At 54.5% G+C, this 17,530-nt stretch overlaps 1 protein-coding gene across 2 annotated transcripts in view; it reads left to right on the forward strand.

The window, feature by feature from the left end:
• The window catches only part of Adap1 (ArfGAP with dual PH domains 1), a 51,887-nt gene extending 34,565 nt beyond the window's left edge, over positions 1–17,322 (forward strand). For both annotated transcript variants that reach the window (NM_133567.2, XM_087577655.1), the window contains 7 exon segments: positions 9,518–9,630; positions 10,662–10,808; positions 14,562–14,645; positions 14,858–14,920; positions 15,454–15,525; positions 15,700–15,928; positions 16,142–17,322. In NM_133567.2, coding sequence (NP_598251.1) covers positions 9,518–9,630; positions 10,662–10,808; positions 14,562–14,645; positions 14,858–14,920; positions 15,454–15,525; positions 15,700–15,928; positions 16,142–16,170 — 737 coding nt within the window. In that variant the 3' untranslated portion in view covers positions 16,171–17,322.
• The last annotated feature ends 208 nt before the right edge of the window (positions 17,323–17,530 follow it).

A 17,530-nucleotide genomic window follows, 5' to 3' on the forward strand; every position in this document is an offset into this window, starting at 1 on the left:
TAAGTGAAGCAGTCATGGTTTGATCTAGGTGTCTAAACAGTGATGTCAGACTTCGCTCTCTGCCTCCTCGTTCTGCTTTTCTGGGTTAACATCTGAACCCTCTGGGGGCAGTTTTACTCTAACTGGCCCAAATTTGACCTCTTGTTGCCACTGGCTCGGGGAAGGAAGTGAGCAGAGGGTATAGATCAGGGAATGTCGTCTCATTGGTCAGGCGGGTCTGATTACGTATGTGTTTTGCCTGTCGTCGTGATTGGGGAGATGGGAAGTCCAGGACACATGCTTGCCTCTGGAACTGGGCTGGTCCTGGCAGAGTGGAGATCTGGATTCTGGAAGTGGAGGGCATGCAGGCCACAGAAACCAAGGCAGGCTGGAGGTCCAGCAAGCATCATGCAGGTGCTTTAGGCCTCAGTGCCAAGCACTTAGGTCAGTGAGGGCCTGGGAATCTCCAGGTCATATATAGAGCTCAGGAGATGGTGACATCATGGCCACTCAGGGGCAACCCAGGCCAGGTCCACTCAGAGTCCTGTTAGAACTGGGTGTGGTGGAGATGTGGCTCAGCCAAAAAGTGTTCCCTTCCAAGAATGAGGACATGAGTTTGATCCCCAGGACCCATGTTTGAAGAAAAGTAGACCTGGCTTAGTGGTTAAGAGCACTTGCTGCTCCTTCCAGGGGACTGGAGTTCCGTTCCCAGCACCCATATTGGGTGGCTGCCAGCTGCCAGCTTCTGGGGATCTAAAACTCTGTTCTGGACTCCATAGGCACCTACACCCTCCCCCATACACAAATACACTATTTTGAAGCAGGCTCTTATAACCCCAGTGCTGAGACAGGAGGATTCCTGGGGCTTACCATCCACCAGCCTAGACCACTCAGTGAACTACAGGCCAATGAGAGGCCCTATCAAAAAATTAGAGCCAGGCATAGCGGCACACACTCACAACCCCAGTGCTTAGGAGGCAGGGGCAGGTGGATTTTTGTGAGTTCTAGGCCAGCCAGAACTACACAGAAAAAACTCATTTGCAAGATAGATAGATAGATAGATAGATAGATAGATAGATAGACAGACAGACAGACAGACAGACAGATAATAAGGTAGCAGGATTAGAGAGATGGATCAGTGGAGAATGTTACTCACCACTAAGAATAGACTTGATCCTTAGAAGGAGAACACCTGCTCCCACAAGTTGTCTTCTGACCTCCACACATGTGCCATGGTACATGCACACCGCCACACACCCGTACACACATGAAACACATGTTAAAAATTAAAGTGGGACATAAGTAAAAGAGACATCTGAGGTTGTCCTCTGGCCTTTATATGCATTGGTACAAACACATGCACACACACACACACACACACACACACACACACACGCACGCACGCACGCACACCACACAAAGAGCAAACGCTAATGGTGTAGCCGTAGCGCACACACACACACACACACACACACACACACACACACGCACGCACGCACGCACGCACGCACGCACACCACACAAAGAGCAAACGCTAATGGTGTAGCCGTAGCGCAGCCTCCCGGAAGTTCTCAGGGCACCCTTCACCGGGTCCCAAGCCAGCTTATCCCACTGGGCTCTGTAGACACAGTTAAGCTATGGCCGTCTGGTACTTTAGGCCTGGCCAGGCAACATGTGGTTCAGCTGTGAGGCCAGCGACTGTGAGCTTCTTTCCTCTCAGCTGCCCCGCTGGGTGTGAATTGGGGTAGAGCATTCTCAGCTGCCACCTGGGCAAGGGGGATGGAGGTGTGGGTTGTTACCATGGCAGTGTGGGGAGGCAGAATTTAGCAGTGAGGAGTGCAAGGGACCAAGGAGAGCAGGAAGAGGTATGGGCAAAGGAGACCAGGGAAAGGTGTCTGCACTTCCTCTGCTGGGAGTCCTGTGTCTACAGCTTCCTCAGGCCTGCACTTTGAGCTAAGATGCTGGAGGACCGTCACCACCAGCTAGAGTGTGGCAGGAGGTGGCTTTACGGTGCCACTGTGCTTCCCGCTGGTCTCCTTTGTCTGGGGCTGGACACTAGCATCTAAATGGGGTTTGAGGAGAAATAGTGCCACGAGCGACCTCCCTGACTTGGGCTTCTCTATTTTCTTGTGCCCCATACACTCAGCAACACTACAGATGGATTCATAAACTTCATCCCCCAGGAGGATCCCGGCTGCTCAGGGGCCCCACACCTATTCACTTTTTTTTTGGAAGGAGGGTTCTGGGTTTTGAAGAACTGGGATAATAGGCACCACCACCAGGCCTGTTCCCTTTCCTTAAAGAGCTTCTCATTGTGAGTGGCTAGCCTTCTTGCCCTACCATACCTGAGACCTTTCTTTTTTTTTTTTTTTTAAAGATTTATTTATTTATTTATTATATATAAGTACACTATAGCTGTCTTCAGATATACCAGAAGAGGGCATCAGATCTCTTTACAGATGGTTGTGAGCCACCATGTGGTTGCTGGGAATTGAACTCATGACCTCTGGAAGAGCAGTCGGCTGTTCTTAACCGCTGAGCCATCTCTCCAGCCCCCAGACCTTTCTTTTTTCTTTCTTTTTTTTTTTCCGGAGCTGGGAATCAAATCCATGGCCTTGCGCTTGCTAGGCAAGCGCTCTACCACTGAGCTAAATCCCCAACCCCCATACCTGAGACCTAAGGGGCAGAACTTAGCGTGAGGGGGACACAGTCAGGATCTACCCTGCTTTTACCCACTGTCACACCCCATGTCACCTCAAGGTTGTGTTCAGAAGAGCGAGGCTCAAAGCCACAGTTTCCACACTCAAGGACCAGGCAAGGCAGTGAGAAGGCCACTGGGAGCCCCTGGGGACCCAGATGACCTGGAACTGCTCTGTGCTCATGTCCCCAAATGTCTCTGTCACATCCAACTCGCAACTACAGTGGCCTCTTCCTCTTAGCACCAACTCATGTGCCCCTCATAGGGCAGTGGGGCTTCTGGGTGCCTCGGGTCTTACGTATTTCTCTCTTTTCTTTCCTTTGCCTCTCCCTCCTCTCCTTTTCAGGGCTTGGATTGGAACCCATGAATGCTAGATAAATCCTGAATCATGCCCCCAGACCCTCCCTGGGGAGTTCTAATGAGCCACGCCCTAGCCCCTCACTGGGGGATTCTAGGCAGGGGCTCTAACACTGAGCCACGCCCCCAACCCCTTCCTGGGGGATTCTAGGCAGGGGCTCTACCACTGAGCCACGCCCCCAGCCCCTTCCTGGGGGATTCTAGGCAGGGCTCTACCACGGAGCCACGCCCCCAGCCCCTCACTGGGGGATTCTAGGCAGGGGCTCTACCACTGAGCCACGCCCCCAGCCCCTCACTGGGGGATTCTAGGCAGGGGCTCTACCACTGAGCCACGCCCCAGCCCCTTATTGGGCTGTGCAATTCTATGCAAGGTGTTTTACCCCCAGTCTCCAATACTTCTTTTGCCCCCTCCTCTTACCAAACAGTGCTTTCTCACTCAGGGCATAGACACTCCCCATTGCCTATCTTTGGGAAATGCAGAAGTCCCCTCAGATGGAGAAAGGGGAAATGTGGGGCCCTAAAAGAGGTGAGGCCGGGACTCTTCAGAGGAGTGGCCCCAAGCCTGCCCAGAATGAACTGGAACTGTGGGTTCCAAGGGTCGGTTTTCTAGATGCCTGTGAGCAGGCACAGACAAGGTGCCCTGGATGGTCACTGAGGACTAAGAGCCGTTGGGACTGAAGGATGAGAGAACCAGCTGAGGACAGGAGTCCCACATTAGCTGCTGGAGGCCTCTGCCTTCCTCATAGCTCAGCAGGGACCGCAGATGGAGGAGTTTACATCTGCTTTCTCTCAGGGTTTCACAACTAGCTGGAACACGTCAAGAGTTAGTGTGCTGGGGCTGAGAGAGATGGTCAACAGTGTGGTGACATTCAAGCTAGAGACCAAGGGGTCATCCGTGTGAAGTCTCTGCGTGGCTCTGCCCTCCCCAGCACACTCACTATTACACAACACCAGGCTTATTCCAGACACTTCCACCCCAGCACTGAGACCTTCTCCCTGTGAGTGACCATGCCAGCAGCCACTACTGTCTGTCTTTCTCCTTCCCTGCTGTTCACGAGCTTGGCCTTCTGTGCCAGGCTTCTGTCGCACAGCATGGCGCTGCTCACCCACAGTGGAGACTATACTATTTTTTTTTCCTCAAAATTCTTTAAGTCTAAAGAAGTTTCACAGAAGCACTGTCCTGGAGACTGGTTAGTGGAGTCTCTGGCACGAAGGTGTCCACTGACATCACTTCTGTTTCTTGTTCAGGCCTGGCACGGGACAGCCTATTACAGGAAGACACTCTTAGGTGGACAACTGCCTGTCTTCTCTAGGCAGGGGCGGCAGGCTGAGCAGTGCAGACCTGGGCACTTGAGCACACACTCCCTGGAACTGTGTTTTGGAGAGCTCTCAGACAGTGGCATCCAGGAGAAGGGAAGCTGAGTTCCAGAGCAGACAGGGGCCAGTGGCTCACGTACAGCTCCTGTCCCAGACAGAGGCTGCTGGGTCAAGATCCCTCCATCCCGGCCATCTTTTCCGATGCTTGGGCTGCCTGGGTGGGAAGAAGCAGGAGGTGGAGTTGGGCCTCTGTGTGGGCGGCCTGGACCTCAGGATATGTCCAAGGGTCCAGAGACTTTGAGGGTTTGTCCCGAGTTACAGATAGGCTTGTCCCTCAGTAGAGATAAGCATTGCATACAGCCATGTGACCATAGGGCCCTGTCACACTCGCCACTGTGTCATCCCTCAGCCTAGGTCACAGTTGGCTGGAGCGTTTAAACGTCCTCCTGAAACTCAGAGATGTCAGGGCAGCGGGTGTGCCCTCCTCATACCTGAGTGCACCTTGCTTTGTCCCTGCCCCTCCCCAGCACTGCCCTGCAAGTGACTGGGTGTCAGCTGCCCTGGCTCCTGCCGCAGACTGTCCTGCCTCCAGACAAGCCTCAATGGTTGCCTTTCACAGGGCAGGGTGGGCGACAGGGCACTTGGACAATGGCATTTGTTGTCCAGGACCAGGACACTGCCTCCCCCAAAAGACATGGCTTCTTGCCTGGGTCCCTCCGGGAGTTGCCTTCTTTCCTCCATGGGATGCCTGGTTGTACCAAGCAAGGACATCCCGGTGCTGCTGCCTTCTTGACCTTTGACCTAAATGTCACTGTGCAAATAGGAAGGGATCGAGGGAAGGAGGGAGGGGAGAGGGAAGAAGGGGGAGGGGAGGCTCCCTGAGCAGCGCAGCTCTGCCTGGCCTTGTTTCGCCTGTGTGCTAAGGCAGGGTGCTCAGCATGACAGTGTTTGGGGGGGTGTTAATCATGACATGTGTTGGGCACATGGCCAGGGTGAGGCACCCTGGGGTAACTGGCAAGGTGACGGGGGTCAGGTCCTTTGAAACGATGGTGGAAGCTAGGTAGGGCATCCCTGGACTCAGCCCCATTTCCTGTCTTCTGTGTAGGGTAGGCTTGTTCCGTGTGTGAGCCTCAACATGGTACCCTTGGGTCCGCCCACGTGATAGGCTCCACAAGAAGTCACTGGCAAGGTCAGCCAGGCTGCTCTTAAGAACCAGGTTTCCTTTGAGCCCCATGTCCCAGCCACTCTGAGTGTAGTGGATAGGTCCGGTGGCCTTGCTGGACCCCAGAAACTGTCTTGACTCGTTTAGCTTCACCTCAGCCCTGACCCTTTGGAAGATGAGGGAACTGAGGCCCAGAGAGGGGTGGCAGCGACAGTCCTTTGCAACCTTATCCAGGAGACCAGCTAGTGAGGTCCAGCCAGCGAGCTTCCTGGTAGCTGTTGTGTGACTCTGTGAACAGCATCTCCAGGGGACCAATTGCTTATGTATGAGATGGGGACACAGCTCAGAACCCCAGTGCCTGGAGCCATGATCTAGAACTGGCTCACAGCACCCTTTCCCCACTAGGCTGTGTTCTGCTGGTTATTAGCAGTCAAAGAAGTAAACAGGAAGGGATGTGGGACACTCGTACTGAAGGGTTCCTGTGTATGACCAGAACCAAGGAGTCTTCAAGCTAGAGCATCGCATACTGAAGACACATGATATGGAGTCCCAAAGAAACCAGTCCCTGAGAGGTGTCAGTTTGCACCAGGGCTAAGGTTTCGGGCATTCTCCTGAAGGAGGGCCTGCCTGACCCCACCTCAGGTCAGGAAGTGCCAACAAAACCAGTGCAGAGGTCCATCCATCCATCACTGGATTCAGGAAGTCTTCCTGGTGTGGCTGATCAGAGAGAAAAGACCTCCCAAAGAGACACAAAGGGTGAATGGATCTGTTCCCAGAGCCATACCGGGAAGTAGCAAGAAGGACTGAATGGATGGTGGTCACCCGCTGCCCGCCTGCTCCGGGGATCCTAGGTTCCTAAAGATGAAAAGCAAGGCTTCCGGGGAGCAGGCAGAGCATGGGCCAAACATGCCAAGGAGGCCCTGCAGGTGCATAAGGCTCAAAAGCTTTGATCTCAGTCCCAGTCATCCATATGACTCCTCTGTCCTAGCTGGAGCTGAAAGGTGGCAACAGGCTGGCAATTCAGAATATAAGCTGTGCACACTGAAGCCTGTCCTCGACCTCTCTTACAGATGCAGAAGGGACACAGGGAGCTTCAGGACAGAGCCCAAGTGGCCAGAGCAGTGGGCAGGGAGAGGCTGAGCCCCAGGAACACTCACAGAGTCTGAACCTCTTGGGCATGTTTTGCCTGTGTGTATGTCTGTGCAACATGTGAGTGCAGTGTCCACGGAGGCCAGAAGAGGACGCCAGATGTCAAGAACTGGAGTTCCAGTTCACTAGGCATAGTTGCCAACAGAAGCAGACAGAACCTTGCAGCCAGAGGCTGGGTGTGGTTGACCCGGTCTGGATAAGATCATGGGGGTCTCCTGCCCCATTCAGGAGGGTCCCACAGCAGTCCTGGGTATGAAACACCTACTTGGCTCACACCTTGGCAAGTTTCCTGTCACACTCATAGCGAGACCACGTGCTCATTGCCCTGAATTAAAAACAAAAGCACCGTTTACGTAGATCCCACACAATTTACATGCACTTTGCATATTCTGGTTGGAATGCAGTTCTTGAAGTTTGCAGGTTATGAAACTGTGTGAGATACTGCAGTGCTCTCCCCCACCCCGCAGCCCAGCCCTGCTGGAGATGTACACTGTGGTACACCCCAGGGCCCAGCTGCCTCTCTCCTCCCTGCCTTGCTGCCTGGAGCTCATCCTGTGGGTGTCAGGGCCATGTACCCAGCACAGGACACCATGACTGCGTAAATGTCTCACAGCTGAGCGACATCAGGCTCTTTCTCATTTGTGAGGATCAAGAGAAAAGTCCCCAGGTCAGGTGTGGTACAGCCTGTCACCCCAGCACTCCAGAGGCTGAGGCAGGAGGATCACGGTGAGTTCAAGGTCAGCCTGGGCTACATAGTGAGAGCCAGCTCCCCTCTTTTAACTCAAAACACCAGAAAGAAACCTTCAGTCTGGATTGCATGCAAAGGTTCAATACCTGTCAGCCCTTGGCTAGATTCCCATGGTACCAAAATGGAAGCAGAGCTCTGAGAGAGGCCTGAACTCTGGCAGGGTCAGGCCAGGGAGATGCGTCCTTACAGAAACATCCCTTGTGCTGCCATCATGGGGTCTAAAATATAGGCACAGTGGTGGCTTGTCAGATTGCTGGTTGGTCCCATAGCAGAGGGCCCATTTCTTCCTCAGGGCCCTAAGCCTGATGCTCTGTAGGAGCCTCAGGGGGCAGCAGAGTTCAGTCCTGCCCAGCTTGGAAACGGCGGCTCCCTATTGCTTCTGCCCTCTGCTGGCAACTATCGGAACAGCAAGCGAGAAGTGTGCTCCCGCTGGCTCCTTGGTTCCAAGCCATACCTTCGGGAAGCTGCTGCAATCTTGCCTCCCCTTGCCACCCCACTTCTGGGTCCATGCTGGACTATTCAGACCCAGAGAATTTGGTCCCTGAAGTTGAAAGCAGGCCAAGCTGACTTACTGCCCATCTAGGTGTTTAATGAGTCCGTTAACTAACTGGGCTGATGGCTTGTCTTGGTGACTTGGTGTCCAAGTACAGAAAGTTTGTCTGCTGAGGCTATAACAAGGGAGAGACACGAGGCACACTGGCCACTCCATAGCCTCCTGCCCCTTGAGAAGTCGGGGGAGGGAACGGGCCTTTTCTGGCATGCCTTGAGACTGATAGTCCCATGGGCGCCAGCTGCCCCTTTCCTGACGCCAGGCTGCTGACTTTTTATGGCCACATGTCTCAGAGAGCATAGAAAATAGCCCCTTGTGTTTGGTGATGGGGACAGGGCTGCCTGGCAGCAGACAGCCGAGGAAGATATCCTGGGGAGGAGAGGGGAGGAGTTGGTGTGAGCTGGCCCAGCTGTAAGGGTCTGGCTTACGTGTGATCTCGATACGGGGACTGCACTCCTACCCTCGAGCACACTGCTGACAGCCAAGGTTTCCCAGGACTCCTTTTGCCAACGAAAGCCACTCTGACACCCAGCAAAGAGGGGGCTAGTAAAGCCCATGGCCCTGTATTGTGCCCATCCAAGAGGGAAAAAATGACCACCAAGTACATGTCCACTTGTGGGGGAAATCTTAAAATAGCCAGAAACTTCAAGCAACAGAGGCATCCATCAGCAACTCGTTAGAAAATGTCACTGCATCACTAAGGGGTATCCCATGAAGGGGGGCAGGGCAGTGGGCCAAAAAGAGTGCAACCACATCAGCTCCTTGTAGATGCATGGGTCTGACCAGACACAACAAAGCTGGCGGCAGACAGTCTGGATCTTTTGAGAGCGCCCCATGCTTTTGTTTGTTTGCTTGCTTGATTTGTTGTTTGTTTGTTTTGAGACGGGGTTTCTGTCTGTAGCCCTGGCTGTGCTGAAACTCACTCTGTAGACCAGAGCAGCCTCGAATTCAAAGATCCACCTGCCTCTCTGCTTCTCGAGTGCTGGGATTAAAGGCAAGCCCCACCACTTGGCAAAAGTGCCTGGTTTGGCCAACAGTGAAGTATCAGAACTGAGGCAAAACTGTACCAGGGTCCCCAAAGCTAGCCAACCCTAGCATCATGAGCCTAGGGCTCTGGGAGAGTCCTTTTGGTCCCTGGCATCATGGGGCTGGTAATTCAATCTGTTTCTGTCCCTTCTCATGCCTGAGAACTTCTTTCTTTCTGTGACATTAGACTTGTCTGGCAGCCCTGGGCCACCTCAAATCCATTGTCCCCAATCTCATCCCTAAATCCATTGTCCCCAACTATGTCCCCAGGTCCTGCTTCATCGGTGGCTTGTCCAGGCAGGAGGATCTGGGGCAAAGGTGGCCTGGGCTCCAGAGCTTGGGGTCTGGTGGGAGGATCAAGACCTCTCTGGGCAGCGAGTCACAGGTCAATGGCAGTGCAGAGAGGCAGACCTGTAGCCCTCAGATGTGTTTACACACATCTGTACAGAAGTACAGTGGAGGGTACTTGGGACAGGGACAAGGACAGGGTCAGCTAGGTGGAGCATCCTTGACTGTTTCTCTCTTCCCCAGGATACCGTGAGGGCCTTCTCTGGAAGCGTGGCCGGGACAACGGACAGTTCTTAAGTCGGAAGTTTGTGCTGACAGAACGAGAGGGTGCTCTGAAATACTTCAACAAAAATGACGTGAGTCTGGCATGGTGCGAAGGGTGACCCTTCCATGTTGGGTCCTGGCCTCCGCGGGGTCTGCAGGGCTGGGGACTAGCCCTTCTACTGGAGCGTGACTGCCTTCTTTCAGTGCTGCCCCGTTAGCCTTCCCAGGGAGCACCCCTCATGGTGGATCCCTCTGGGGAAATACCATCAGTGTATGCGTTCACGCACTAACTGACCCCTGTTCCTTCCTGGAGCCTGGGTGGGTCCTGGGAAGCCTGAGGCTCCCCCTATCGTATGCTCCCAAGACAGACTGGGTCAGCTGTGTAACAGTTTCAGGGTGGGACCCACCTGGAGGTGGATGGCTGCAGCCTTGCTGTGGGGCTAGCTGGATAGAGGGATGGAAGGTGTGTCCAGCTCTGTGGTGCTGTTGGCCAAGATGGCCGCTTCCTCACCTACTTTATGTGTGGGGTACTGTCTCAGAGATATTTAGCGATCGCCGTAGGGCCACACAGCCAAGTGCATAGTGGCCCTTTCTCTGGGTCCCTTAACATCTAGAAGGGGCCATCTTTTGGGGAGGGGGACGATAAAAGACATGCCCGGAGACTTGCTCTGATTTAATATCTGGCTGAGGGACAGGGATGGCGCTAGTCACCCAGTTCCCTGGAGCTGGCCAGGACCACTGAGAGACCTGCCTTGCCTGCAGGTGACCTTGACGGACTGGTCTGGCAACAGTAAACCGTAGCTAGGATTGCGGGGGGTCTTGGTGAGCAGTCCTGGATCACAAGCTCCAGACGCACAGGCAAGCAAGAATTGCGTCAGGACAGGACTAAGAACACGAAGGGTTGCAGATCAGGGGAAGTTTTTACCCAGATACCAAGTGTCGTTTAGTCTCCATCACCCAAGGAAGTAGAAATTTACCTTTCAACTACGGACCAGGAATCTGGGGTGGTTAGAAAGGTTAAGTAACTTGCCTGAGGCTGCACAGCTCGCACAGCAGGTGTACTGCTAGCCTCCTTGTTTGGAGCCTGGTGCTGTCCGGGATTCCCACTAGCCTTCCTTCACAGGCTAAGGAGCCTAAGGCTGTCATGAAGATTGAGCACCTGAATGCCACCTTCCAGCCAGCCAAGATCGGCCACCCCCATGGCCTGCAGGTCACCTACTTGAAGGACAACAGCACTCGCAACATCTTTATCTACCATGAGGATGGCAAGGTGACCTGGGCTGGGCTGGGAACGGTGAACAGTAGCTAGGATCCTGGGGGTCTTGGTAGGCACCACTGTTGGTGGGGAGGGCGAGGCAGTCCACCCCATGGAGGGGCACTAATTCAGTCCTCTGTGCTGCAGCTATCTCTGTATGGGCAGAAGGATAGCCCAGGCAAACACTAGAGCCTATATACTTTCAGTGTGTGTGTGTGTGTGTGTGTGTGTGTGTGTGTGTGTGTGTGTGTGTGTGTGTGTGTTGGCGTGTGTGTTGCTAAAAGGCCAGGGAAGCTGGAGTTTGGGCTGATCCCTTGGGAAGTTGCCACATGTCTGGTTTGGGCACCATTTGATGGGAAGTTTAATGGTCTCCCACACTCCTGTTCCCCTGTGCCCTCAGGATGTCTTGACTCACGTTGTGTTCAGGGTCTGTGTCCTGTGACTACATAAGACACTAGTGGGATCCAAGCCTCTCTATCCAGTACACGGTCTCAGGATAAACAGACATGTTTGCCTGTAGGGCCAGTGTCCACCCCAGCTCCAGGACTGTCTGGACATCTAGGGACATGGATGGGCTGTTTTGGGCCTCACCTCTTCCTTCCCTGCCTTAATCCAGTCTACGCTGCTTTCTGCTGTGTAACACACCCTGCAGTAGCTTTCTGAGAAGACGTGCCTGGGAGGTGAATGGTCTGAGACTCCCCCCACACGTCTCTCTCTCTCTCTCTCTCTCTCTCTCTCTCTCTCTCTCTCTCTCTCTCTCTCTCTCCCTCCCTCTCCCTCTCTCTCTCTCTCTCTCTCTCTCTCTCTCTCTCTCTCTCCCTCTCTCTCCCTCTCTTCCTCTCTCCCTTTCTCCCTCCCCCTCTTTTTCTCCTACCCTCCTCTCCCCCCCCCCCTGGAATTTGACCTCTTGCTCACTGCACTTTTCCCAGCTTGGACCTCTGCTTTCTCATCTAGTGACTCCCGTCCACAAGGCCCGTGGCTATTTTCCTTAATGACTTCTTCCCTCTCTTCTTTCTGGAAGCTTTGGCCTGCAGATGTTATGCTGAGATTTCTCTAACTCATTTATCTTCCTTTGCGCTTCTTTTTCATTCCTTTGGAGTTTTTTGGCATGCCTTTGTGGCACATGTGTGTGTGTGTGTGTGTGTGTGTGTGTGTGTGTGTGTGTTTGTTTTGTTTTTTTCATGTGTGTGGGTACACGGATTTGCAGTCGTGCATGCATTTGTGTGGTGGTGGCCCAAGCTTCATGCTGGGGGTCTTTCTGAATCACTCACCACTTAACTCGTTGAGGAAGGTTCTCTTAGTGGAACCCAGGCTCTCAGCCTGCTTGCCCTGGGGATTATAGAGAAGCCACCTGCAGGCCCCGAGGGACCTAGACGGGCCCAGTTGGGCACATATACATTTCATCTCATGTGCAGCTGGCATGTTGCTCTCCCAGGGCTCCTACCCACTCATGCCAGCTCATCTACTAGCTAGCTTTCAGCCCATGGCTGTTCTCTGTGTCTTGTGGATTTGGATTTTTTTTTTTTTTTATGAGCACACTGTAGCTGTCTTCAGACAAACCAGAAGAGGGCATCAGATCTCATTACAGATGGTTGTGAGCCACCATGTGGTTGCTGGGAATTGAACTCAGGACCTCTGGAAGAGCAGTCAGTGCTCTTAACCGCTGAACCATCTCCCCAGTCCCCTGAATTTGGGTTTTTAATAAACATCTCTCAAGCATGGGCGGGACATAGTGGCACTTGTTTTTGATTCTAGCTCTTCAGGGCTGGGGAAGCAGAGGCAGGCAGATCTCTATGAGTTTATAGGGCACCCTAGTGGCCAGCCAGGGATACACAGGAAGAAGCTGTCTAACGGGGAAGAGGGTGTCTCAAGCGATGTTAGCTGTTTCCAGAAAGATCTGGCTCAGGGTGTGAGAGGAATCATTTCACCCCAGGCCTCCAACTTCGTGTTTTGTTTTTTTTTTTTCTTTTTTCTTTTTTTCGGAGCTGGGGACCGAACCCAGGGCCTTGCGCTTGCTAGGCAAGTGCTCTACCACTGAGCTAAATCCCCAACACCCAGCTTCGTGTTTTTTAGGAGGACATGAGAGACCTCCTGTTTCTAAGACACTAAGCTCTTCCACAGTGGGGATCCCAGCATGCCTTCTGCTCTCCAAGAACAGCTGTGGTGGGCCACAAGGGTGACATGCTTCACCCTTGAGCACTCTGGGGGAGGGCACAGACATCAGTGGGATAGAAACCACTAGGGGGCACGTGATGGGGAAGATAATGTTCCGGAGAGCACAGGGAGTGTGCAAAGGCCCTGGGGCAGGAGGAAGTGGGATCCCACCCGGGTACAGGTTCTAGAATACTGTGGAGAGTGTCAAGTCCCAGGTCTCACAGCCTTGTGTGTGTGTATGTGTACAGCGTGTGTAAGTGCAGGCACACACATGCCACTTGCTGCATGTGGGTGTCAGGGGACAACCTTGGGTATCGGTCCTCACCTTCTATCCCATTTGAGATGGGGGTCTCTTTGTCTCTCACCACTGCGCATGCCAGTGGGATTACACTGCATGCAGTGGGAGGCCCTTGCACTGGGACTACAGATGTCTGTTTCTACTGCAGCTGGCTTTACATGGGTTCCAGGGATTCAGATTCAGTTCTAAATGCTTTTGCAGACAGCGCCTTACCTTCCGAGCCATCTGCCTAGTTCTACTTTTTTTAATTTTCATTTTTTTTTTTTTAGACACGAGGTTTCCCACTGGCCTGGATTTAAGTGGTTAAACTAAGTTGGCTGGGTATCAAGTCCCAGGGGATCCTCCTGTCTCCCCCTCCCCAGTGCTGCGATTACAAACTCATGCCCCCACACCAGGCTCTGGGGTATATGTTCTATACCTCACATTTGCAAAGTACATGTCTTACCGACTCAACCAACATCCTAGCCCAGAACCCAATCTGAACTGGGATGGGAGAGCGGTGGGAGGAACCTGGGGCTTGGTAGGGTAGGTGGGAACAATGGATAGGCTCAAGGCTAAGTTCCTAGTGCCCTGGGTCACCCGTAGGGAGAAAGCTGCATTCTCAGAGCCAAGGGTTTGTAAGGGTTGATGCTGGGGTAAGCGTGAGCCATTGCAAACAGCATGAAGGGGATCAGCCACAGGAGGCTTCAGGTCTGTCCCACAACTCAGGGAGGGCAAGAGAGAGGGGAGACTAGGATGGAGAGGTTCAACCAACTTCTTCTGCAGGTGGAGGGATGGGACCAAAGAGGAAGTGGGTAGGACCAGTTGTGAGTGGGAACATGTGCGGCAGCGGTAGTGTCCTAGGCTGCAGAGGAGAAGCCCAAATAGGCCATGCCCAGGGAAGAGAGGCTGGCGACAAATGCTGGGTGTTGGCATTCAGGTGTTGGCAGTGATGTGGATTTTACCAGAAGTGCCGGGAAGACAAAAATGGACAGGTTCTGAGTGAGGCAGATGGGGGTCCCCGTGGCGAGGCAGCAAGGAGGGACCCTAGTCATAGCTCCAGGCCACTGTGGACCCCTGCCAGCACTGAGAGACCCTAGATGTGTGCAGAGAGAGAGAGCTGTGATGCGCAGAGCTCAGATGTCAAGCCCACTCAGTCCCCTGCCTCAGCCCGATCCTGGTCACCAGACTGCCCCATCTTGGCACAATGAGGGAGTAGGCGGTGGGGGTCCATCCCATCCTGCAGTGAGGCTGCTCAGAGTGCCAGCCCAGGTGAGGGGATCTGTGGAGGAGACCGAGGCTCAGGAGCCATCACTCACTGCACCTTCGGCCCTCAGGAGATCGTGGACTGGTTCAATGCGCTGCGAGCAGCCCGCTTCCACTACCTGCAGGTGGCTTTCCCAGGAGCCAGTGACGCAGATGTGAGTGGATGTCCCCAAGTCGCCCTGCTGGGTAGGGGAGTGGGGAGGTAGCCATCCGGGGTGGGTCACAGGACTGAAAAAGGGCATCAATAGACTCGCTAGAAAGGCGGCAGGGTTGACTCCTTTCTGGGGTTGGAACCCAGCTGTGCCATGCTGTGTGCAGTCCCGGGAATGACACAGGGTGGGCCTCACCACCATCTGTTCTGTCCCAGCTGGTGCCCAAGCTCTCTAGGAACTACCTGAAGGAAGGCTACATGGAGAAGACAGGGCCCAAGGTAGGTGAGAGCAATGTGCTTCTAGGCTTGTTCAAGGTCAGCCATCTTGCTTTTGCCTGTCTCGGGGTGGCTTGCGGTTAGGCTGGGTGGCTGGCTGAGGGGTTGAGGGTCACTAGGTCACTGGACTCACTGGGCACTGATAGAGTGCCAGCCCTTTCCCAGATGCATCTCAAAGTGTCCTGGGACTGCCCACTTTGTCCTATGGCCTTAAGCTTCAGGGTGGTTCTTGAGGCCTCGTCTGTGCTCTGGTGCCGGGATGAGAACCCAGGATCTAGGAGAGTGACCTGGTTGCTTGGGTCAGCCTGAGCCTCCAGCCCTCCGGCCCCTCTAAAGCGGGGACCTTCACGTTTGCTCTGCAATGTGGAAGTGGTGGATTTTAACCTGAATCTCAGGCATGGCCAGGGTTCCTCATGCATGGGTTGGCCAGAGTGGTGCCCTGTGAGCCCTTGCCCACTGGGTGTTGAGTGGTGGTCTCCTGGGGCAGAGGTTTACCTTGGGGCTGCTGACTGCTCACTATCCTTTCTGACCCATAGCAGACAGAAGGCTTTCGGAAGCGCTGGTTCACCATGGACGACCGGAGGCTCATGTACTTCAAAGACCCTCTGGTAAGGAAGGTCTGGCTATAGTCCCCTGACTGGCCTGTTTCAGGGAATAGGGCTGGGATTCCTCAAGGTCTTGGATACTAGGGCCTTACCTGGTAGGGCTCAGAGAAGAAGCAGAGAGGACAGTCAAGGGTGAGGAGGTCCCCTCCTCATGCCCCAGCCTCTTCTTGCCCACAGGATGCCTTTGCCCGAGGGGAAGTCTTCATTGGCAGCAAGGAAAGTGGTTACACGGTCCTGGAGGGCCTCCCACCGTCAACCCAGAGTCACCACTGGCCCCATGGCATCACCATTGTCACCCCTGACCGAAAATTCCTGTTCACGTGTGAGACAGAGTCAGACCAGAGGGAGTGGATAGCAGCCTTCCAGAAGGTGGTGGACAGGCCCATGCTGCCTCAGGAGTACGCAGGTGAGAGGTGCAGGTGTGGGGCAGGAGGGCGGCGGTGGGGTCACCGGTGAAGGCCCCTAGTATGGTGCAGCTCTGTGTTAGCACCCTGGCAGACAGACTCCTGCCAGGGCCCCTGGACACGCTGTGGAGGGAGGGGAGATACAGGCTGTGGGGGGGGGGGGCGGCGGCTGAGTGAGCTGGCAGCTCCCAAGGTTAGAAAATTCCCATTTTTAGTGGAAGCCCACTTCAAGCATAAACCCTAAGGAAGAGAGCCCGGAGGCCCCAGGATTCTGCACTCGTGTGGCGGCGCTGGACAGCAGGAGAGCCTCTGTTCCTCGGTGTGGCCCAGGCATGGCCAGGTGGGGCTCAGGCAAGCCCATCAGATAGACAGTTTTTCAGAACCTCATTAAAGTTGAAGGCAGACTTGGTTCTGGGCCTCACTTGACCCTGGCCCTGTCATGACGCTCCCAGCCACGCCCAGCCGACCCACCCATTTTCCTGCTGCTGGAGGAAGCCCTGCCTCCCAACTTGAGCAGGACCCTACTAACTCTTCTGGCCTGAGGGGATCTTGGCCTCAGGACAGGACTTGGTGCTGGGCTGCTGTGGACAGCCATGGACAGCCATGAACAGCTGTGGCAGCGGGCTGGCCTGGCTGCTGGGGACTCACTCTGGGATGTGCCGCATGCCTCCCCACTCCTCTCCCCACTTCAACAAGTATTTATTGAGCACCTGCTGTGTGTCAGTCAGGGATCAAGGGTCAGGGGTCAGCTCTCCTTCCCCTAGGGCTGACCCAGCTGGAGCATTGGGGGTCAGGTATTTTTCCAAGAGAACTGTGTGCATAGGCCCTGCACCCACCTGTTTGCCCCACCCCCCCACCCCCAGGCCCCTTGGGACAGCTGGCTGGAGCAACCAGGAGGGAGCCTAGCCTGCAGGGTGCTGTGCATGGAGCCCAGGAGCGGTTTCCTTGGGAGCCAGGGAGCGCCCCATCCCATCTGCTTTTGGGCGTCAGTGCCCAGCTCGGTGCTGTCCCCGCTTTGTAACCCATGCCCTCTGGCCCTGCCCTTACAGTCTTTGAGCCCTTGATGAATGAAAGCCCAAGCCAAGAAGTGGTCATTGGCAGGAATGGCTGCCCCCCAGCCCTGATTGCTGCTGGCAGGCCAGTAGTTAAAGCTACCTGTATTTATTTCCCCCACTGCCCTCTGGCCACCCCAACAGATGGGCTCCCTTCTATGGGATCCCCAAAGGGCAGGTCCTGGCCGCTGGACAGCTGGGGAGCATTGATGGGGGACCCATCTGTGAATGACCTGGTCCCTCCTCAAAGCTAAGCCCTAGGGACCTGGGGGGAGGGGTCCTTAGTTGGGCTTCTGCTGCCCTGTGTCATGTCGCCTGGAATAAAGTGTGGCTCTGGCGTTGTCCCTTCTGTGTGTTTGTGGCTTAAGTGGGAGGAGGGGGCTGGTAACCCCTTTGCTATGGCAGCCTCCCTTTGGGCAGTAAGGGACATGAGAAGAACCATGTCACTTCCACGGCAGGCCTGACAGAGCTGGCCTGACTCTGCAACCTGTGTCCCATAGTCCCTAGCCACCACGCTGTGTGTGTGTGTGTGTGTGTAAGGAGAACTGTGGG

This window comes from Rattus norvegicus, chromosome 12 (assembly GCF_021556685.1).
Source record: "Rattus norvegicus strain SHRSP/BbbUtx chromosome 12, alternate assembly SHRSP_T2T, whole genome shotgun sequence".
Lineage (NCBI taxonomy): Eukaryota > Metazoa > Chordata > Mammalia > Rodentia > Muridae > Rattus > Rattus norvegicus.